A 24,783-nucleotide genomic window follows, 5' to 3' on the forward strand; every position below is an offset into this window, starting at 1 on the left:
CATTGAGTGTTCAATCAAAGACGTGACATCACATACCTTTGATTGAAGGGGTTTTTTATTAATATTTTATAGGGTTCGCTCGAACACTCCCTTCAAGCAAACCATTTTTTAACCATTTTTTTTACAAATAGTATGTAACGCTGAGTTGATAGTTATTCTATCATTTTTATTGGTTTCTCTAGGCTCTACAAGGTGTTAGAGAGAACCCCCTTAGCGATTTTCAGCTAACGAATCTTGTGAGCACACTACATCACCCACCACTTCAGCTCTACTATACTAGGTGTACCATATTCTTATTTTTCTTGTTTAAAATTGCTTGTATGTTGTTTGTTTTTCGCATATTTTTTTTTGTTTATTGCTAGATTTTTAAATTTATTTACGCAAGTACATATGTTTATTTTTGTATTCTTGTATTTTTAGATAAATAATTGCATATTTCAATCATAGAGAAAACCTTAAAAAATTTAGGTATTCTTAAAAAATGTTAGAATTTTTTTTGAAAAAAATTAGATAACAAAACTTTAAAAAAATTCTTATATTAGATTAGAAAACCTTAGAAAAATCTTATAATTTAAAACCTTATAATTTTTTTTTCGAAAACCTTAGAAAAAATCTCGTATTACATTATAAAACCGTAGAAAAATCTTTAAATACCTTAAAATATTTTTATTAAAATCTAGGGCATGAAGTAATGAAGTAATTAGAACTAAGATTGAATAACTCATAGAACAAGTATAACTAATAGAACTAAAGTTACATGATAGAAAAAATGATGTACAATATTAGGGATAATTTAGGGTTTACGAAACTCACTTAAAAGTTATGACAATATAGATTGACATTATAGGAAATTGTAGATTAGGGTTTAGGGAACTAGTTAAATTATGACACATGTTAGAAAATGACAATGAAACCCTTACGTCTCTCTCTCTCTCTCTCTCTCTCTCTCTCTCTCTCTCTCTCTCTCTCTCTCTCTCTCTCTCTCTCTCTCTCTCTCTCTCTCTCTCTCTCTCTCTCTCTCTCTCTCTCCCATTATGTTTTATGTTTTTTAACTCTCTCTCCCCTTAAGCCTTTTTAAGACTTAAGGAGAGAGAGAGAGAGGGGGGGGGAGGGTACATGATACATGTAAAATTAAATAGAAAAGTAGAGATGCATACCTGCTTTATCTCTAGCATGATCATTCTTTGCAGGAATTGCTTAAGGTCATTTCTTGCCAATTTTCCTCCTCTCACTAGTCCTTTTTTGACAACCCCTTAAGTGTGATGGCTTTTGCTATTAATTTTATAAAAAAAATTTAGGATTGTCGGTGAGGATTTGTATAGGATTTATCTTAATCTTATAGGTCTAATTCCTTAAGAAAGGTCATAAATAAAGGTAATATTAAATTCATACCTAAATCTAGGAGTCTAGAAGATATCTTCAACTAGCAACCCATCATTATTTATATCATTATAGAAGGAAAATAATCTTCCCTTATTATTAGCTTAAGCTAATAAAGCGAATCGAATTGATTAAACATAAAAAAGCCTATATTAGCTAATTATAGTTGGGATCGATAAATATGATAATCTTAATAGCTAATTTAGAAAACTAAATATAATGAAGGGTGATACTTGGCTCTAGTGATAGAAGAATGATTGCCCTTGGAGAAGATTCTTATGTTAGATAGGTGCACATTAAAAAAACATGCCTTTTTGTTAGTAAAATGCCTAAAAAATTGTGATGGATAAAGCTTTATCATGGGACAAGTTCATAGTTTTGAGACCATTTCATTGTTGGGGACTAGTCTTTTGAGTTTGGACTCATCTTTGCACGATGTACAAATTTGCTCTACAACTCACCTAATAAATTCTTGTCTCCATTGCCACTTTTGCTAATAAGAAGATTTACACTATTTAAAAATATATTAGAAAGAAATTGTCATTTATTCATAAAGAAATAAGTTCTCTTAGGTAAATTTTCAAAAATGTACACAAAAAATCAAAAACATAATACAAAAACCTTATAATAATATATACAAATTCTTTACTCCTTTTAAAATGCCAAATTAAAACGTGTTACTATCAATTGCTCTTTCATTATTCTAAACTAAAATATATATCAAAACAATGGAGTATTTTCAAAGTTTTAAAGAAAAAACATCAATTACCTATGTAAACACCTATTGAATTAACTCTGAACAAACAAATGAATGGGAAAAATTCTAAAGTAAGATCAAGTTTTTAATTTACGGGTAACGGGCTTTTCACGAGTTGTTTCATTGAAGGATTTGTTTCAAATATACACTGTATTCAGTCTTAGCCTCTGGAGTGCCTTGTGCAGGTTGAAGGTGCGGCAGCATTTGATGGCCGAAAACTCAGTATCTGGGACGCCTATGCACGTGCAGGTAAGCTCTACTCTCTTGAGATGATAAGAATTTTTAATTTTACACAATATACAAATTTTTTATATGTAGGACTGTTTTTTCAGCCACACTTGTCTCAATAAAGTAATTGCGCGCATTGAGGTAATTTGAAAATACAGGGAAAATGGATGATGGAAGCACAGGGGATGTCGCTGCAGATCAATATCATCATTATAAAGTAAACCCAATTTCTTCAATGTGCTGGATATCTTAGTATGTGTATACAGACTTTTTCATTTTAAATTCACAAACCCAATACATCTTTTCAGGAGGATGTTCGCCTTATGTATGAGATGGGGCTCGATGCATACAGATTTTCAATCTCGTGGTCTCGATTAATACCTGGTATTTTAAAGAAAATTTCCCTTTTCATTGAAGAAACTTAAAATGTAATTGTTTAGCAATTCATAAACTAACTGGGTGCCATAATGTAGATGGAAGAGGTGCCATTAATCCGAAGGGTTTGGAGTACTATAATTCTCTTATCAACGAACTTCGTCATTATGGTATGAAACTTACCATTAATGAAAACGTTTAGTGTAAAAATCCTTAGAGCAATTCAATAGTAGCAGACCTAAAACTTTAGCTTGAGGGCAGATAATAGATATACATTTTTGCAGGCATTGAACCACACGTTACATTATATCACTTCGATTTGCCTCAGAGTTTGGAAGATGCTTATGGAGGATGGCTCAGTTCCCAGATAATGTAATATTTGTTTCCATGTACACTACACTGGAAAATTAGCCAGATTGTATCTTAATCATTCAATACCTTTGAGCACTCTTAGGTAGCATGTGCAATGAAACTGTACCACAATTTATGCTCCTAGCAAAGTTATACCTAAGATACTCTTAATAATGTGTTGCGAGGCAGAGAAGATTTTAAGGCCTACGCAGAAGTTTGCTTCAGAGAATTCGGGGACAGAGTTAAGTACTGGACTACTTTCAACGAGCCTGCATTTACAGTTTTTGGCTATGACTGGGGATCCTGGCCACCTCAACGCTGTTCTTTTCCATTTGGATGGGGTAATTGTACCGCTGGAAATTCTAAGGTGGAGCCATACATCGCCACCCATCATGTTTTGCTCTCACATGCAGAAGCAGTCAGTGTTTACCGTGAGAAATTTCAGGTGTGCAATCATATCAATTGTAATAGGTTTTAATTAGAAATGGACATCACTTAAAAACTTACCGTTATATTCATATCAAAGATTACTTTTCTCAAGTTGCGCCACTCCATACATTATCTATTATGCTATATAGCATGCGGATAATCCTCTTCAGTCATCCATTGCAGTAGGTTGTGAATTTCGCTTTTTCTAATTTGTCTGTTTTCATAAGCAACTCCCTTACCCTTTTATATGCCTTCATTTAGATTGAGTTCCTTATTGATATCCACTGTACTTAGAGTTGCACAAATTACAACAGAAAAGTTTACCGATCTAAGTGAAAGTGTGAAGTTATAGGCTAGTGTTGATTTTTGAATTTGCACAACATATAACAAAAGTTTAACCAATGTTAGTGAGATTGTGCAATTACAGGTTGGTGATGATTTTTAACCAAGTGAAAGGGGTAGCCAAGAAGCAAAAAGACATCTATATCATGTGAGAAGAGACAGCCCTTTAAAAATTGTCTGGGGACTCAATAGTTATGTTTTAGTAGGAGCTAGGGATTTACTTCCCCTCCTTCAAACGAGTCATATAGCAAACCCAAACTCTGAAGCAAGCTCAATCAAAACTTGAGGCTCCAAGTTGCTGGTAGAGTTTATATGTGTAAGTCCCTAAGGTTGTTCTCTAGTATCTAGAAAGCTTTTAGGGAAATGAGCCCTTCTGGAGCTGAACAAGTATTCTTTCCCATCTGCTATAGATATCAGGGTCTGAGATCTCTAGGTGCTGCGAAAATAATCTGTCTCCCATTTGTCTTAGATGTCAAGGTTTTACAAATTTAACTATTATAGAAAAATATATTGGAAGTCCCATCAGACTTTTCTTTTAATACACATATTAGAATCTAATTTTGGCTTTAGAAATCAAGATTTGAGGGATGACTATTTTTCCAAAACTGGCGTAAGGCTCACAACTAGCCTTATTTGTTTTGCACATGTAGAAGTTTAACATTGCATGAGGATGGAACCAAGGTAGGATATAATATATATTATATACCATATTCTTTCTTTGTTATTAGTGTTACAAGTGTGCTGGATTTTTTATTATTTGTTTCTATTGTCTTAAATTTTTGTATAGTAATCTTAGATTGATCTGTGTTCAATAGTTTTAGATTGATAACAATTCATGTAAGAAAGGTTTATGAGGTAATAAGCATAAAAGCTTTTCCAATATCTAAGTTAACATTAGGGTACAAGCTTATCATTTTTCATGTTAATGTTTTCCAAAGATTAATTATGAGCTGATGACGTTTTTGTCATATTCCTTCTCTTTGTATCTATGTTCCACGGGGACATGTCCCTTGCTCTTTTTTCCTCGTACCCGTACTGGGGACGAAACAGGGACGCGAGGATGAGAATTTGTCATTTCCTAAGCGTCTCCTTTTTGGTAAAAACATAGGGAACGTTTCGGGGATGGTTGTTGGGCAGTAGGGGATGGTAGGTTACGTCAGGCAACGGCCAGCTGTCCCCGAGACATCCAAGGGACGCCTAGGCATCCCCCGATGGTCCCCAGGACAACCAGCTGTCCCCTATGGCCCAGAATTTTTATAAGTCCAAAATAAATAAATAAACACATTTTTAATTTACAATAGAGGTTCGGCTGGCCCCACCAAGACCCCAAATAAACATTAAAATATAACAAACCCTAATCTAGTGCATAAAACAAACAAAACGAAGAAAAAGACATTTGCAAAATAGGAAAAGAGCAACAAGAAGACAAGAAGCAGCTGGTTAAGGAGTGAACAGCAGGTGAAAGAGGAATTGGTCCAATTCCTCTGTTGCAGAGAGAAATTGGTCCACATATAGCTTCATCCAATCAGTCAAGAGGAACCACCTTACCTCTAGATGATCAGAGAAGTTAGTACTTAGTGGCTGTTCACAATGCATTTGTTAATGCATGGTAGCTTATGCAAGATAAGATCTTCCTAACCTTCCTTGTTCTGTTATTTATCTACATGCTTCATGTCTGATTTATATTGCATATGATTATCGGATTGTACAAACATTGCTTATCATTATGCTATCGGGCTAACAACCCGATAGCATATTAATGTCAATTGTTAATTGGCTTTAATATGCTATCGGGGTATTAACCCGATAGCATATTAAATGCTATAAGTTATCGGGCTTAATTATATCGGGCAAATTTGTTATCGGATTTAATGAATACACCGCTTCATTTGGCATTAACATTGGTTAACAAATGCACCGGTTGGATTATATACATCGTGCACTTTGAATCATCGGTGTTTATATGAACCGATTCATTAAATTGATCAGTCATTATATTATGATATTACAATATGCTATCGGGGGTTTTTGAACCGATAATCAGCATTGTGTTAATGGTATAATTGTAAAGGCACCGATCAATGGGTGCATTGATCGGTCATGCCTAAAAGGCATGACCGGTCAATACACCAATTGACCGGTTGCCTAAATGATATATATGCCAATTGAATTCATTTGGAGAGGATACATAGAAAATATTAAATGATCTCTCTCCTTCAGACCTGCAGATAAAATCAGAATTATTAGACATTGACATAATTCCTCATATCCATATATAGCATTTATAGTTCATAACTTGTTCTTTAATTAAAATTGAAATAACTTTACATGGTATCAGAGCCAAGTCCAGGCTTGGAGCCCCAAGCACACGAGAGGTGTGGCTTAAGGGGGGGTGTTGGTGTTGGAAATAAGCCACACCTGGACCAACGATGGACTGGTCCAAGAGGGGCCAGTAGCTCAGTAGTAGAGCACTCCAGCAGCGTATGGAAGGTCCTAGGTTCGAGTCCTAGCTGGTCCATGTCTCAACAGCATTGTGGCTACAAGATCGCCAGACTCTTGAGTATCGTCAGATTCCAACTATATGTTGGGATGTCAATCCTGAAGATGCTATGCAAGTTGAGGAGGATGAGACACCTCTAGGATTGCTTGGGGTTCCATTGGTTGAGGAGGCAGCCCCTCATATTGATAGTGACTCAGATAGAGACTCTAGCTTTGATCTTGATTTAGACTCTTAGTCTTAGACCTACCATGTGCTGATTATGGACAGCCATATATTTTCTTAGTTTATCTTGAGTCTTGACATTATGATAGACAGCTGATTATGGACTTCTATGTTTTAACTTTTCTATTTACAGTTTACGTCATCTCATAGTTATGGATGTTTATGACATATGTTTGTTGGCAATGATTGATAAAATCATTTGAATTTTGGTAAAATGTTTGTCAATTCTCTTGTGAAATCTCAATTCAAGTCTAACGCAATGTATTAATGTCTATGATGAATGCTTTACCATTGTTATGATATGCATATTTGAAATTTTTCTATACTTGTAAAAACCCTCTATTTTTTTAACAGCTGTCCCCTGCCGTCCCCCCGAAAATGACTCAAAAGTACCCCTGTACCAGAAACACATCCCTGCGTTCCCTGCCATCCCTGTCCCCGAAACTCCGTGGAACATAGCTTTGTATGAATCACATCACATTTATTTACCCTATGTGCACATTTCAATCTATGCTCTATCTTTCTCTTTCAACCCTTGCATAGATAATTTAAGCTCAACTTATAGACTCTTATAATACGCTATCAACTGCAGGAGAAACATAAGGGTCTAATTGGTCTAGCTCTTTTCACAGCATGGTTTGAACGAATGACAAACACAACCAAAGACTTTGTTGCGACTCAAAGAACACTTATTTTTCAATTTGGTTGGTGAGTGTTTTAACTTGTCAACACCAATCATTAAATGGTTTATGTAGCATAATTAGAACTTATTCTTTTCTCTGTCCTTAACGGGTTCTTAGATCCCATTGTATATGGAGACTACCATTCTCTAATTAAGGAGATGGTAGGTTCAAGATTGCCTACTTTCAGCAAACAACAATCTAAAAAGTTAAAGGCTTCTTTTGATTTCATTGGTGTGATCCATTACAATACTTTCTATGTTTCGGATGCTTATTGGCCTCCTGGAGAAAGAGATTATCCTAGAGATATGTTGTCCACAGTTTCAGGTACAATATCTCCAAAAAATATAGCATTGTTTATAACTTAAGAATAACCAAATGTATTTCAATGTTTGATTTCAAACTAGAGCTCTAGCCTCTAAATCATTTGCATCCATCAATTTTCTGTGAATAAGATAAACCCATGTTGACATTGGAAATGATCTTTTGGAATTAGTAAGGAAGAAATGAGAAACCTATGATATATGCACATACACCAATAGCATTTTACATGATAAACTATTAGGAAGAGCAGATGAAGAAGACAAATGATATAGTTTTGTAGTACACAAGTAGAAATACAAAGGCATGAAATATGATCTTCTTCACTACAATCATAAAGAATGAATAAGCCAAAAAGACAAAACAGTACAATCTGTGAAACAAAAATAATAAAGATAAAACCAAGAAGATAGGAGACAGATGTAATGACAATTGTTCTAATAAGGTTCAGGGAAGAAGATATAAGAGTTTGTGCTATGGGCGTCAGCTCATAATGAGGTTGATAATGAGGTTAACAAAACAAAGAAATGTATTATATTTACTGTGTTGTTGGTCCAACATTCTTCTATCCAACCATAATTTGAGAAGTGAATTGTATATTGTTTGAATTAAACATAAACCTTTTAAGGTGGGCTAAATCAGTATAAACAAAACCTAGTACTATTAAGAGTTTGTGCTATGGGCGTCAGCTCACAATGAGGTTAACAAAACAAAGAAATGTATTATATTTACTGTTTTGTTGGTCCAACATTCTTTTATCCAACCATAATTAGAGCTGCGAATTTTATATTGTTTGAATTAAACATAAAACTTTTAAGGTGGGCTAAATCAGTATAAACAAAACCTAGTACTATTAAGAGTTTGTGCTATGGGCGTCAACTCATAATGAGGTTAACAAAACAAAGAAATGTATTAAGATATAAGAGTTTGTGCTATGGGTGGCAGCTCATAATGAGGTTAACAAAACAAAGAAATGTATTATATTCACTGTGTTGTTGGTCCAACATTCTTCTATCCAACCATAAATTGAGCAGCGAATTGTATATTGTTTGAATTAAACATAAAACTTTTAAGGTGGGCTAAATCAGTATAAACAAAACCTAGTACTATTAAAGGTTTTTATTATATTTAAAACTTTAAACAAAAAGAATGTAAGAAAGAAACCCATGGGTGGAGGGTAGTTGGTTTGTAAATTCACTTTTACGAGCAAGGCCCAAGAACGATTCCTAAGTCCAACCTTGAAATACCTGAATTAGGCTCCTTTTAGAGGTGCTTCATAGACCGTCATTTACCATTGGAAGCAAAATCTTACAGTAACAGAAAATGTTGGGAACTGAACTGGTAAAAGATTGACAACTCATATAGGCAATATTTGAACTATGACTCACTTATAGTTTGCTTGTACTTGGTTACTATGGTACTGGTTATCATCTTATAACTCCCTAGAGTGAACAACCAGCCTCAATCCTTATGTCTTAGTTTATAACTTCAAGTCCATAATTTGTTTATTAATTTTTAACTTTGTTTTGAAAATTGCCTACAAATCCAGATTATGGACTATTAACATATGGTAACAGAACATGCTGGTAATGGAACAGGTAAAAGATCGATTTTGATACCTGATAATCAGATTTTTAAAAATCGATCTTGATACATGGTAACTAGATTTTGTAAAACACGTCCAAGGGCTAACTCATATAGCCAACATTTGAAGTATGAGTCACTTATGGTTTACCTGTACTTCGTTACTATAGTACTGGTTATCATCTTACTGAAGCAGTTACCGAGAAACCTTTAGAAATTACCTAATGTGATCAAATATATAATTAATTTAAAAATTTATTATAAACTTTTCTATCAAGACATGGTTGATGATGTTTCTTGTCTATTGCATCACCCACTAGAATGAACAACCAGCCTCAACCCTTACGTCATAGTTCATTACTTTAAGACAAGTCCATAATTTGTTTATTACTTTTTTTTCCGAAAATTGCCTATAATTCCACATATTGAACCTATGTTACCCCAAGTTTCTGGGATGGGGGGATGCATTTCCGAGTCTTCGATTTTTTTAGCTAATTTTGGGGACGGCTATATAAAAAGTAGGGAAAATTTGAAATATATAAGGAAATTTTAAATATTCATATTTGACAAAGCACGCATATATACATTATAGAACCTCAAAATATAATATTTGTGTTAAATTGAGAGTTCAAATGAGAGTCAAAGACAAACAAATTAGCAAAACTCAAACCTTAATTTAAATTAGCAAGTTTGGAAGCTTCACTTCCAGCCGCCTTGCTCAATAACACTCCTCATCAATGATAGAGTTTGTATCCTGTTTGGAGTTTATGGACTGATTTCAATTCTTAAAATTATACCAGTTATGCTCATCAATCCTATAACTTGTTGTAAATCTGTGAAGGTTAGAAATTAGTTTCAATGCTCATTCATGTGTGATGCAGCTATTGAGGCTAGTTAAGCACAGTTCTTTAAAGGTATCACTATTATCTCCTAGTAGCTAGTCACTTGTTCAAGGATCCTTTGTAACAACAAGTAGTCTGCAATTTTCTGTAAGATCGGAGCTGCAATTTTACTCTCTGTTAATCTTTGAAATCAGAACTTTAATGCAAAAATTGAATCATATGAAGATCATATTTCATGTTACTGCAATTAGAACTGATATATGTTGTTTAATATGTGTATGAAATTTATCAAACACTTATGCACTATTGCTGAGGTGTGGGGGCCCACAAAAAGAAATAAAAATGTTTTTTTAAAGCATTTGAGTTTTTTTTTAATGTGTTGGGAAAAGGGGGATGGCTGGCCGTCTCTGGGATGATGGGCCATCCCCTCTGAGAATTGCTTCCATCCCCGGGGTGTTTCCTGCCGTTTTCCAGATTTTGGGGATGGCTAGGGGACATCTCCAACCCATCCCCCCATCCTCAAGATGTCTCAAAAACGGGGACATGTCAAAAAGGGCCAGGGATGCATCCTCGGGTAACATTTTAATGAACAATTAAATTTTGATAGCTTTCAGTAATCTAAGAATAGAGTATAAAGTTATGCTATATACCTAAAAGGGGTTGATATGGGAGCATGTCTCACAAGCCCACTCACATCAAAGCCTAGTTGCACAAAATACAATGAATATTTCCCGTTGCGTGTTCTCATGGCCAAAAAGACTTTTGAAATACAAATGGTTGTGGCTACCATCATAACAAGCAGTACTGCACTTAAATTTATTTCCCCTCATTTTCAAGGATTTTCGTTGCTTTATTCAATTAAAAGAAGCTGTATATTATAATGGATTTCCTGACTCACCTACCTGATAGTTTGTACAGTAATTTGTGTTCTGTTTTCCCGGCCAACATTGTTCATAATCTTAAATGGATTTTCTTTTTGAAAGATCAAATTCACAGAAACCATGGGAAGGAGATTGATCAGCTTGTTGGTGCCATATTTTGAATCATTTTGAATATCATACACACTAACACATTGTGCACATAGATAGAGACAATAACTTAGTAAGCATCTTAGTAAATCATTTAATAGTATGTACGTAGGAAATACAAATGCATCAATGATTGTAACTAACTGGGAAACTTGGAACCAAAATTTTAGTATCATTTGTAAGACCTCTCATGATGAAATAGCCAATTGATGATGCATGATGAATAAATAAGAAGCAACAAAGTTTTGCCATTTTTTTTGTGTTCATTATGTCTACACACAATTTTCATGATTATGCTTCCATAATATCACATTTATTATGTCTACACGTACATTTTTTATGATTATGCTTTCATAATATCACATTATGCAGGCCACATAGAAGGTGAAGGACTCAAGTGTGTTGAGGGTGAGACTATAGATTTGGAAGCCAATATGCGGGAGTTAAGTGTTTAGCCACAAGTCATTGCATGCATGAATGTATAATGGCTAACATTTTATTTTTGTTGTTAGGACTCTCTTAAATTTACACCTTGTGATGTTAGGATCTTTTGTCAAGTTACTGTTGATGTGTATTTTGTACACGACCAAACACAGAATAAAATACCCAGAGGTATCTTATCCTCTCTCGAGTAAAGTCTCCGAATGCTGAAGATATCGCAAAAAGGATCAATCGGAAGGACTTCAAGATTCTGCTTTGTAGGATCTCTACTCGCGGATAAGCACCAGTGGTCGTTGTGTTTGCTGTTTCTTCAAGGGGTCTTACGTACTTTCAAAGAAAGCTTGTCAGTGTTACTATCTTTCCAAATGAGGAAACAGGATTTTCCTAATACTAACAGATTTTCAAAAAGATCAAAAGATAAGGGGTTTCAAGGAAGAGATACTTCAACTAATCCTAAGAATGACTTGATAAGGCTGGTCTTGATAAGATTCTACCAATTTCTTTCATTTTGTCCTTTTCTTCCTGTGTTCTTGAAGAGTTTGTTGCATTTTGCAGGTACACAGGTTGTGCTGGTGGGGCTTGTGAAAGTGCAACTCCAGGATGAAGTACCAACTGGTTTGACGACTGCATATTAGGATATGTTGCTTGCGAAATAGGATTCATGACTGGGGTCTAATTGGCCAAGGCTAGACTAACTGCTTGAATTTGGTTCGGTGTTGCAGTAGGTCCCATATGAAGTAGCGGCCCAATAATATTCTGCCCCATGTGCTTACTAACCTCAATAGCCTTTGCATATGCTGCGTTTAGATCATTCGGGATCGGATAAGTTCTTACGAACATGGCAGTGAGATGATCTAAGGCTCCATAATAAATCTCTCTTGGGTCAGCAATGAGATATGGATGTCGCAACATTGTGTAAGCCCTGTGGAACCTGTTATTGAAAGAAGTAATAGGCTCATGTTCTCTCCTTCGAATCTCAACAAACTGTCTATACAGCTTAGCTGGTGTGGTTGGGATACCAAACTTTGCAATAAATGTATCCTTCATTGCATCCGATGTCCTAATTGACCCTATTGGTAAGTGAATGAACCAAAAGTATGCTTCTTCTCCTAACGAGTAGGGGAAGAGTCTACATGCTATATCTCCGTATTCAACTCGCCTATTGCGAAGAAGATCTTCGAACATCTTGATATGATCCTCCGCGGTGCGATTGAAATCACTGGCATTGAATTTAGGACAGAAGTTCTCAGGATTCTTAGGCATATCATGATAAATTGCAAATTCTAATGGTGATGGATTATCAATCATCCATGTAGCGCCGTTGAGTGCATGAGCAGGAGGAGGAGGAGGAGGAGCGTTGTGAGCCATCGTGCTTCCCAAAGGTTGGAAACTTGATTGAGAACTTGATGATCCGACTTGGCTTGCTGGTTGAGAAATTGCCTGGATACTTGCTTGAATTGCTGCTTGTACTTGCTCTTGAAGAGATGGAGCTTGTAATAACTCAGAAGTACCTTCTAATCTTGGTTCAGATTCCCTTGGAGTATCTTCTCTTTTGGCCCGCTTTGACCTTGAAGTGAACTGAAGTTCAGTCAGATTTTTGGTGCCTGGTGTAGACCTCAATATTCTTTGGTGTTTTTCGGGCGAGAAAGAACCAATACGATCTAGCGTGAAGATCTGTTTTATGGAGATTACTGCAGGTTCCTTTGGTTGCGAAGTTCTTGGGCGGCGGCTCTTTGGCATTCTTCAGTTCTGTCTGCTTCTTGTTCCAAAATGATTCTGACCCTATTATACTCAGCTTCACTTCTCCTTAAGTTCCATGCTAGGTCATTCAATCCTGAAATAATGTCCTCTTGAATGTTGCCTATTTCCAAATTAGGTTGCACTACTTCATTCAATCCTTCATGTGGCAACACCATCGTGATACATGCTCATGTTGAAATTTTATTTTTTTTAATTTTTTGGATAGTACTGTTCCTCTTGATAATCAAACTTTTGTATAAGAAAGTAGGCCCTCCTTCTAGCGCCAATTCTGTTGATGTGTATTTTGTACACGACCAAACACAGAATAAAATACCCAGAGGTATCTTATCCTCTCTTGAGTAAAGTCTCCGAACGCTGAAGATATCGCAAAAAGGATCAATCGGAAGGACTTCAAGGTTTTGCTTTGTAGGATCTCTACTCGCGGATAAGCACCAGTGGTCATTGTGTTTGTTGTTTCTTCAAGGGGCCTTACGTACTTTCAAAGAAAGCTTGTCCGTGTTACTATCTTTCCAAATGAGGAAACAGGATTTTCCTAATACTAACAAATTTTCAAAAAGATCAAAAGATAAGGGGTTTCAAGGAAGAGATACTTAAACTAATCCTAAGAATGACTTGATGAAGGCTAGTCTTGATAAGATTCTACCAATTTCAGTATCGCCAAAGGATTACAACTCCACTGGAATTGGTGCGATCTTCTAAGGGTATTCAACGATTTTCAAATCACTAAGGAGATAGATACTATCAAGGAGATACGTACCAATACTTCCAATAATAATTGAACTCTTGATCAATTTCAATGTTTCCAGTTGACCACACAAGGCGTTCTTACAATCAGTAAGAAGCTAGTAGTTTGGAATGTGAGTCTTATCAAAGATCAGGCACAACATTCATCCTTCAAACTTAAAATCTAAATGATATTTCTACTAAGAGTGATTCAAGGAGATAAACAACCATGAAGATAGCCACAAGGATTGCAACAAAACACCATAACTTCAATATTTCATTGATCTCATAGCCAAATAAACAACAATTGTTCAACTTTCTCTCTTCACTACTCAAATTTGCTACTAACAAAATTAAACTTATTTCTCTCCAACTTTCTAACTTTTTTCTCTCTGTCTCTAACTCTTTAAAATGAAATGAGTGAGGGCTTATATAGCATCCTCAAATACAATGAATGGCCCAGATCAAAAGAAGATCGATGGCTGAGATTTTGACACCTAAACCCTAATTAGGGTTTGTTACAACAAAGTCCCCATTTAGATAAACATTATTAATCCATAGCCAATAAAAAATTGGCACAAATCCGAGGAGACATAGACCAATAGGAATTAAGTTGCCACATCATCCTATAACAACTTTTCATTTAGAACTTTGTTCCCTTTCCTATGCTCTTTTCTAGCATATTCAATGAATCTAGACACAATTCCCTCAATCTTAGCAATGGGAATCTAAGGAAGATTCTTCATTCGTTCTTCCAAGTGAAGGACTTGATCAAAAGCAGTGAGAAGAGTCGTCTCCCATCCAGGCTCAAGTTCTTTGGTCTTCTCAATCAGGAACATGGTAGCATACATTTGATCTTGTTGCCTTTCTGTGACGATGTTTTCTTCCTTGCAAAAGATGACCTTGATTCTATCCTCCAACACTTGGATGTCCACATCTGTCTCGATCTCGATCCACCTGTCAAGGATGGTACACAACACCTCAAACACCTTGTCTTGAATTGGATGGATGATGCCTTCAACTTGGCTGCATCTAGTGTTGACGTCTTCAAAAAGGACTTCCTTCATCTGGAGCAGAGCTGACCACTGTAGGAGGCTATGGGTTCCTCCATCCATTATCTTTTCTTGCGTCAGAATCCGTCTTGGTGTTTCTCTTATCACTTGTAAGACTGGGATGATAACATTTCTAGTGTGAGTGAATGCAGCCACAGTTATCATTAGATTATGGATAATCTCAAGGACTTGGATAGCTCGATGAACTGTCTTCATCATTCTTGTTACAAATTCAACGGCTACCTTGTGAGATTCATCAATCCAAGAACTCATGAGTTGAACTAGGCTCTTCACCCTTTCTGCCTCACTTATTGATTCAAGAGGAAGTGCGTGTAAAGGAGATATTGCTGGATCCTGTCGTCTCAAAGGCTGGTTAAGATGGCTAAAATAATTCCTCCAAGCGTTGGCCTCCTTTTCAAGCTTCTTATTCTTTTCCACTTCCTCTTTGAGTTTGTCTTTGAGTGTTTTCAGTGAATCGGTTGCTTCTTCCATAGCCTGCTCGGTGGTAAGTGGACCAAGATCAAATGTTTCTAGATCATACTCTTCTGCTAGAATCTCATCCTCATATTTGTCCACCACTGGTGTAGCTATCTGCACTTTTTTGGATCCTGTCTCATCTCTAATTACCTTTGACATCTTTGTGGCCTTCTTCTTCTCTATTACTTCATGAGAATTTCCTATAAGGCTTTCCAAGTCAAATACATCTTCTTCCTCTTCAACCACAACTACCCTTGCCAGCCTCTCTTTCAGCCAATCCGGAATGGCAGATCTTGTTTCCCTCACTTGTATTTCTTTAGGTAGAGGCCTATCTTCCCAGAAAGGAGATGTTGCTTCATCATCATTCTTTTCTTCATGTTTCTCATTAGCACCAACTTGGGGAGATTGACTTGATGAATGCTGAGGTGTCTGTCCTTTTCCTTGTTTATCATTCTGTACCATGGATTCCATAGACTCATCAATTTCATATACTATTTGCCTCTGATCTTCTCCTTGACTTGCTTCCTTTTCATGCCTAGAAGATGTGCTTGGTGGGTGATCAGGATTTATTTTCTGCTTCTTCTTGGAAGGTTCTCTCTTCTCAAGTCCTTCTTTCCTCTTTGAGCCTTTGGAATGAAAAGTATTCTCACTCACACTTGCCTCTCCTTCTTCTGGTCTTGCTTCCAAGGTGAATGTCATAGATACATTCTGCTCCTTCAACTTTTGATGTTGTACATCCACCCATCTGCGAGTGCAAGATAAAACGGGAGCCATCAAAGCTCTTAGGTCTAAAACCTCGGGCTCATTCCAATCTATCTTCCTCCTCATAGGATGACTGGAGGTATCTACCATTATCCTGGGCTTGATCGACTACTCTATAAATTTTGCATTTCCTGATGAGATCCAAGGGTAACCTAGAATGCATCTTTCTTTTGACCTCGACATCATCTTGGACATTCATCTAAAAGTCCTCCACCTGAGACTCATGCCTGTACTTCTTCCCAACTGTTTCTTCTATATGACCATGAGGATCAAAATTCTCTCTCGAGGCAAAGGATGTGAATGAGTATAGAGATAATTCCTTCTCTGCATCTGTCGTGGCTTGAGTATTAGGACACACTTCAACTGAGTTCCCTTGTATGATGGGCACGGGAATTCCATTTCCATGCTTGTGTTTGGATGCCTTCGCATAAGCTGACAACTGTCTAGTCACCTCAAGTAGTACTATCCTGTCTGTAGGATATCTTGGCAACATGTAGGGAGGTGAAGGACACCCATGAACTCTGATGTATGTGAATTTTGGAAACTGAATGAACCATGCACCATGCTTCTTCACAAGCTCTTTTGCGTCTAGAGATAGTCGATTGTGAATCCCACCTTGCAATATTCTGGTAATATTCATCGTGAAGGTGTCATTGACTAGCTTGTAGTCACTTCTGGGCGGATGATGTAGTTGAACATAAGAATCACAAACTCTTATTTCTCCGGGTTGTCTTCCAACAACTCCTCTGTGAGGTAGTCCTGCATACTCAAAACCTCTGATCAAGGCATATACAACATATGAACTCATGTGGAATGACTTGGTAGGCCTTAGTCTTCTCAACTGCACGTCCAGGCTGTTGCTAATGATTCTAGCCCAATTGAGCACTCCCTTTCCTTGGACAATCAGTTGTATGAAGAAGAACATCTATTTGTCAAAGAAGAAAGCTTGAGAGGCACCCATGACCCAATTGAGCAAGGTTATCAAATCCTTGAACTCTTTTTGGAAGTCAATTCTATGCGGTGTATTGGGAATCTTGTTCAGGCAAGGTCTTCTCTTGAGTAGCCAATTCTTGTTGATGAAGTTCAAGCAGGAATCAAGATCATCCTCATAGATAGACCTAGCTCCTTCTAGACTTTTGTAGACCATGTCTCTATGTTCCGGGAGATGAAAAACATCACTTATAGCTTCCTTCGAAAGATAGGCTAAGATAGTTCCATCCTCGGCCACGATCGTCCTTGAGTGTGAATCATAGTGTCGGGCACACTCAATCATCAACTCATGACACTTGACTGCAGGAGGGAAACTTGCAACTTTGATGATGCCACTCTCAATTATCTTCTTTGCAACAGGTGACGGTTTGCCGATGTAGGGCGCTTCCCGAAACTTCTTCACATTGAAGTTTCCTAGGTTGTTATCTCCGATATTGATCCACTTGGACACGATCCTGGTCTCCAATTCATCATTCCTCTGATCCTCCTTGATGAGAGTCTGTTGAGTAATGGATTCTCCGGCCTTGGGGGTCGTCATTTGACACCTACACAAAAGCTTAAAGTTAGGATTTGAGCATAATATCTTCATTACGGGACATTTGAGACCTTTCAAGGAAATAACTAAATATTAATTTGAAAATAATGATAAATCTAAGAATTATGGATTTTCAAATTAAATTAAAATCAGATTGCACAAGACTTAGATTTTTCAAAGGATTATTATGGAAAATCAAACTAAATCTTGAATAAAAACTCCAAAAATATGATTCTTCATACCTCTTTCTTGAATTTTAGCTATCAACCTTGAAAAATGAAAGAAGGAAGATGATGACTTTGCTGGGCAAGGATGTTAGATCTGAATTTCTGGTCTTCCTTTGGATGAATTATGCTCCAATCAGCCTTCAAAAGAATTTCGCCTTCTACTAGCCTTCAAATACTTGGCAAATTCTTGAAATTAACCTCCAATCTAGCAAGAAATTCGCCTCCAACTTAGCTAGAATTCGCTCCTCTAGATCTGCTCTTCAAGTTTGCATGAGAACAATGAATGAATGATTTAAATTCATCAAAATACCCCTCCCTTATATAGGGCACTCAACTTAATTCTTCTTGAGGCCGACTTGACAAATATGAAATAAAACCCCTTTTAAAGGATGGCCGACTTGGCAAATAAAGGGAAAATAATAAGTATTGAGCGCTCAATCATAATTTTTTATTTTTAAAATTAATTCCAAAGCTTCAAGGGTGGATTTTTCATTTATTTCAAGGCTTAGAAATTAATTAATGAAATTATGAATGCCTTAATTCATGCGAACTTGTTTCAGCCTCCCAAAAGTCTTGTAATAGGCTAATTTTAGTGAAAAATTATGGGCTAGCTTAGGAATGTTAAAGCTTGATTAAGGCTTGATGAATTTTTATTCTCCCTAGGCATTAAAAATATCCAAAGTGATGTAGGTCTAAACCCTTTCAAGGCTTGTTTGGATCCCTTTTCTAGGCTTGTTTACTTCATGAATCAAAATCTTTACAACCTAGATTTGCAATCTCCCATATCCTTGTCTTCACAATTTTGCAACTTGCCCTTGACTCAATCTAACAAAGATGAAAAATAGGTGTTTTTGAGGATTTCGCCCTGGACCCTTTGGAAGGGTCAGGAGCAATTTCCCTGACCAGGCATGAATACCATATTTTCTTCACCTCTAAATCCTCCGGAAGGCGAGCTTACGCTTGTTTTGGCCTAACAAAGTCTTGGATTTCAATTTTTAGCTCTTCACATGAGTAAATTGGGTGAAAATAGGTATTTCACTCTGGACCCTTTGGAAGGGTCAGGAGCAATTTTCATCATTTGGCTCAATTCCTTCAAACTTGATAATTGTTGACCATTCAAGGACATGCCTAGAGACAATTTTCATCATTTGGCTCAATTCCTTCAAACTTGATAATTGTTGACCATTCAAGGACATGCCTAGAGACAGCTCTAATCTTGACCCACACTATACTTGGCATAAATTTGAGGGAAAAGATAGGTTTTGAGAAAATTCGCTCTAGACCCTTTGGAAGGGTCAAGAGCGATTTTCTCTTTTTAGGTCAAAATTCATCTTTGCTTGATCATTAACTTTCTCCAAGGTAGTCTCCAGGGTCTATTCATCTCAACCACTGAGTTGGCTCAACAGGATTTTGAAGGAAACACTGCTTTCTAGGAATTTTCGCTCTGGACCCTTTGGAAGGGTCAGGGGCGAAATTCACCTCTCAGGCCAATTTTCCAATCTCCTTCACTTCAATTCATCAAAATTCGCTCAGTTTGAACCCACTTCTCAACTTACTAGCATTGGTCTGATCTTCTTAAGGCAAAAAAGGTCAATTTTGCTCAACAACCTAGCCAGGGACAAGACTTATCTAGGATTTCGCTCTGGACCCTTTGGAAGGGTCAGGAGCGAAATTCTCTCTTGAGCTCAAAATTCACATTTTTTGAAGGTCCAAATTTCTCCAAGGCATTCTAAATAGCTTCTTTCACTGTAATCCAGGCCTAGTTTTACTCAAACTTTGAAGGAAAAGGTGACTTTAGTGTTTTCGCCTTGGACCCTTTGGAAGGGTCAGGAGCGATTTTCTTTGCTTGTAGCTCATTTTTCATCATTCCCACTTTAATCCACCTCACAAGGCTAGGAAATAGTTTTCTTCTTTCACCCAATCCAAGTTTGATTTTGTTTTGTAAGGCAAAATAGGAGATTTTAGGATTTTCGCCCTGGACCCTTTGGAAGGGTAAGGAGCGAATTTCCTCCTTTGGCCTAAAATCATCACTCTTGGAAACAAACATCAACTCAAAGGTAGTATCAAGGGCATTTCTTACCTTAATCTAGTCTTGTCTTGGCATAAATTTGAAAGGAATAATTAGATTTTAGGATTTTCGCTCTAGACCCTTTGGAAGGGTCAGGAGCAAAAATCTTGTTTTAGGGCTATTTTGCCATCCTTTCAACTTCAAATCACCTCCAAGGCATAGAACATCTTGTCTTTCTCCTTTCCAGGGTATAAAAACCAAAATCTTGTCTTGAATTGCAAGGAAAAAGGGGAATTTTAGAAATTTTGCTCTGGACCCTTTGGAAGGGTCAGGAGCGAAATTTTCATTAGGCTTTCAAATTTGCATTCTTGGCAACCAAAATCTACTCTAAGGCAATCCAAATGCCTTCTCACACCCTTGTCCAAGCTTGGTTTTGCTCAAATTTTGGAAAAAAAGATGTTTTAAGGATTTTCGCTCTGGACCCTTTGGAAGGGTTAGGAGCAAAAATCACCTCTAGGCTCAATTCCTTCATCATTCATGGTCTCTAGCAACTTAAAGTCACTCTTAAGGGCAACTTCCTCTTGATTTTGCCTTATCCCACACTTGACCTAGCAAAAACTTGATAGCAAAAAGAAGTTTTGAGAAAATTCGCTCTGGACCCTTTGGAAGGGTCAGGAGCGAAATTTTCAATTTTGACCCAAAATCATCATTTTCTAAACTTGAAACTTCTTTGCAAGGTAGGATTTCTTCCTTCATTACCCTAGGAATAAGGTTTCATGTCCAAGAAAGGTCCAAAGGTAGGTTTATAAGGAATTTCACCCTGGACTCTTTGGAAGGGTCAAGAGCGAAATTTAACTTCCTGGCTAGAATCCTTCATTTTCACAACTTCTAAACATCCCCAAAGGCTAGATCATGTTCATACTTCATCTCATCATGCCTTGGACATCAAGTTTTGGCCAAATAAGGCAAGAAATGTCTCTTAGAGAGATTTTCACTCTGGACCCTTTGGAAGGGTCAGGAGCGAAAATCCCTTCTTGGGCTAAATCCTTCATTTCTCCCTTTCAAAACAACCTCAAGAGGCAAAAGCAAGTTATTTTTCTTACATCCATGCCATAACAAATCAAAAACTTGACTTCCTTTATTGCAAAAGTAAGAGCTTTTAGGAATTTCGCTCTGGACCCTTTGGAAGGGTCAGGAGCGAAAATTCCCCTTTTGGTCCAAAATCCTTCATTTTCAATGCTTTCAAACCTTTCAAAGGCAATAAGAATGTCCAAGCTTCCTTCCAAGATACCTTGCAAATCAAAAATTAGCCAAACTTAAGATGAAATGTGCTTTAGGAAGATTCTCACTCTGGACCCTTTGGAAGGGTCAGGAGCGAAAATCTCATTCCTAGCTAAATTGCTCATTTTTCAAGCTTCAAACCACTTCACAAGGCAAAATTAGATTATTATCCACATTAGGAACAAGGTTTGTAACCCATTCAAGGCAAGAAACAAGGTTTATGATGAATTTCGCTCTGGACCCTTTGGAAGGGTCAGGAGCGAAATTCTCCTTTAGGTCGAAATCTTGTCCTTCAAAAATCCACCAACTCCATCTCAAGGTAAGATCAAATCAATTCACCCTCAAACATGCCCTAGAAAGCAACACTTAGCCAAAACTGAGAAGAAAAGGTGGTCTAGAAGGATTTTCGCTCTGGACCCTTTGGAAGGGTCAAGAGCAAAAATCAAGATTTTAGCTTGATTCTTGACCTTTTGAACTCTAATCCTTCTTGATAGGCGAACACAAACCTTTCTTCACGCATCCCCATCAAGATCCTATCTTTAGCCAAGTAAAAATGAGAGCTTTCAAAAATTTCACTCTAGACCCTTTGGAAGGGTCAGGAGCGAAATTCATCCTCTTGACTAGTTCCTCACCTTGGTTCATTTCATTTCCTTCCTGCAAAACTCTTTCAATCATCATCAGGTGCATTCGCTCATCAGTTTTTGAAACAACCACTCCGATCTCCCTTTGATCACTAACTTTGCTCAATCGACTCAGACCTGGAAGCAAACAGGACTCTAACAAGAAAACCATCAAATTAGACCTATCCTGACCTTAGACCTATTCACCTTGCTCTTCAGTCTCACCATCTTGATTCTCTTGAAAGAAAATACTTCATTAAGGCAAACTTAAGGTTCCAGGCAGACGACTAACAACCTCTCAAAACTATGCTAGACTCAGCTTGAAAGAAACCCTAAAACGAGCCTTCAAAGATCAACCCTAAACTAGCCAGCCCAGGCAACCACTCACTCACTCAAAACCCAGCAAGCAGAGAGAAAAACTAACTAAGGGAAAGCAAAACCCTAAGAAAAAGAGGGGGTCCCCATTCTAATGGGGCGATGTGTGAAATGGTCACAACAGTTACCTGCATGGATGTTCATAAGTGGTTCACTGTGAAGGTTGGGGAGTTTATCCATGGTGTGGAAGCACTTGCACGTGCATGCTTGAGACCATGCAGGTCCAGTTATTGGACAAGCATGTTGAGGCCTTAACTGTAGGCTATTCACCACCATGCATCAAGGCATGTGGTTGGGGAGACAATAGGTTCATCATTCAAAAGTTAGTTAGGCTTAGGAATGGACATCAATAGCACCAAGGAGGAATGTAGCATGAGTTATAGCCGAAGGCATAAGGCTGGGATGATTGCATCTCAAGTTGACATAGAGGGAGAAGCATTGATAGAGGATGATGAGTCCAAAATTGGGGCTCTTTAGCATATTTCCCATTTTTTGATGATCTCATTTTCCTAGTTAGTTTGTAATTATTTAGAACTAGATTTGATGGATGAAGATTAAGTAAAAATTGCTAGATTATAGAATAAACCATTGGTGAATTGGCATACAGAATTGACAAAATGATTATGTCATTTTGAAGACTCATTTTGAACAATAGGAAGTAACTAAATTTTGCCTTGATCTTCATATAGTCAACCTATATTGGTATCCTATATGTAAACGAATATAGGCATAAATGTATAGGTTGGCGACAAATTGTGAAGATTGGGCCAGCAATTGGGGAGATTGTTTTGAGTTGATTTTGTTTATCCTAGATGGTCAACCTGTTTCATAGTGATTTTGTTAAATTGTTAGTGTTAATGTTTTAATTTTCTCTTTTCAAGAAAACTCAAATTGGAATAGTATGCAAAGAAAACCTCTCTTCAAAGTTGCAAGGGAAACTCCTTAATCTAATCTATTCATAAAATCTAAAGAAAATAAATTAGATTGCTACTTATGCACATTGTACAAATTATCTTCCGGAGGTTTTGCATGTAAAAACAATATTCAAAACAAGCCAGAGATACTGAGTAGATCTTAGAGGTGGGAGCACAAAACTGAAAGTTATTATCTCACCATGAGATTTTTTGTTATGCAACTAGATAAAAATTGAATTGGAAACAAAATACTAGTCAATAAGTAAAGCAAAGACCAATGAACTAGCATTAACAATAGAATCGGTTCATTCCACAAACAATACAAAACACTATTCAATGGCTAAAGAAAAGACCAATGAACTACCTCACTTTAGGGTTTCATAGATTGTCTTGGCCATTGATTTAGAATCAAACTAGACCCTTCATTTGTAATTGAAAGTCTATATAAGGCTTGATCTGTTGATGTGTTTTTTATACACCTCTAACATAGAATAACATACCAAAAGTATTCTATCCTCTCTTGATCAAAAATATTCTTGGATGCTAAGTTAAATGATCAACCAAGATGACTACAGGGTTTCTTTAGTCAGGTCTTGACGTATACATAGCTCAATTGGTTGATGTGATTGCTGGTAATATAAGGGGGACTTATGTTGAATACTCGAATGTTGAACATTTGGGTGTTTCTGGAACTTAGATTCTAACTACTTGCTTGGAAAATAAAATGACAAAAGACATACGGTTTAGAGATTCTAATCTAATCCTAAGAATGCAAGAGACAATAGAGGATTTAGTGAAATTCAACTAAGCTTTGCTTTGCCATCAAAGAACAACTCTACAAAACTAGTGCAATCTTCTAAGGAGAGCAAAAAATGATGTTCAAATCACCACCAATGACATAGACACCATCATGACGATGGATATCAATGAGACAAGTAGAAATTGAAGTTAAGCTTATTTAAGGATTCCAGTTGACCACACAAGGCAAACTTACAATTAGCAAATCGCTAATGGTATGGACAAATGAATTTTACACTTAATCATTCACAATTCCTTTCATTCATCTAATCAATATGAAAGCAAATGAGAGATAGAAACCATGCAACTTGTTGAAACGAAACATTTCACCATATCTTCAGTGAAAAGAATATTATCCATTTACAAGTCTTAGCAACAATTTCTTCTTCTCCTACTCTATTCTAACTTCTAATCTATCTATTCTTCAATTCTTCTAACATTAACCTTTACAAATGAGAGGTTTGAGCCTTTTATAGTGCTCTCAATACAATTAAATGGCTCAGATTGATTCACAATCAATGGCCGAGATTACAAGATGAAAACCCTAATTAGGGTTTGTTAAAACAACTCGCTCTAGCCAATGAGAAAATTACATTTAGGTTCAATATTGAATGTGAACCAATAGAAGACGGGGGTAGGTAGCTCAAAGTTTGTGCCTCCATATGATGAGTTAGGTGCATTGCATATGGACACACTAATGTGAAACTTCTTGATTTGTGGAGTGGTGACTAGGATGCCACCTCAATTTGCACTTGTAGACTTGATAGATTATCATGAAGG

At 36.8% G+C, this 24,783-nt stretch overlaps 1 protein-coding gene across 8 annotated transcripts in view; it reads left to right on the top strand.

Annotated features, from left to right (window-relative positions):
* Positions 1-24,783, top strand: part of LOC131062901 (beta-glucosidase 22) — a 73,980-nt gene that overhangs the window by 26,512 nt on the left and 22,685 nt on the right. For 2 of the 8 annotated variants that reach the window (XM_057996643.2, XM_057996646.1), the window contains exons 2-9: positions 2,323-2,386; positions 2,524-2,582; positions 2,674-2,749; positions 2,839-2,910; positions 3,025-3,112; positions 3,281-3,536; positions 7,177-7,291; positions 7,376-7,591. In XM_057996643.2, coding sequence (XP_057852626.1) covers positions 2,323-2,386; positions 2,524-2,582; positions 2,674-2,749; positions 2,839-2,910; positions 3,025-3,112; positions 3,281-3,536; positions 7,177-7,291; positions 7,376-7,591 — 946 coding nt within the window. The other 6 variants (XM_057996644.1, XM_057996645.2, XM_057996649.2 and 3 more) reach the window with 6 other exon arrangements.

The sequence above is a fragment of the Cryptomeria japonica genome, chromosome 9 (genome assembly GCF_030272615.1).
Source record: "Cryptomeria japonica chromosome 9, Sugi_1.0, whole genome shotgun sequence".
Classification (NCBI taxonomy): Eukaryota; Viridiplantae; Streptophyta; class Pinopsida; order Cupressales; family Cupressaceae; genus Cryptomeria; species Cryptomeria japonica.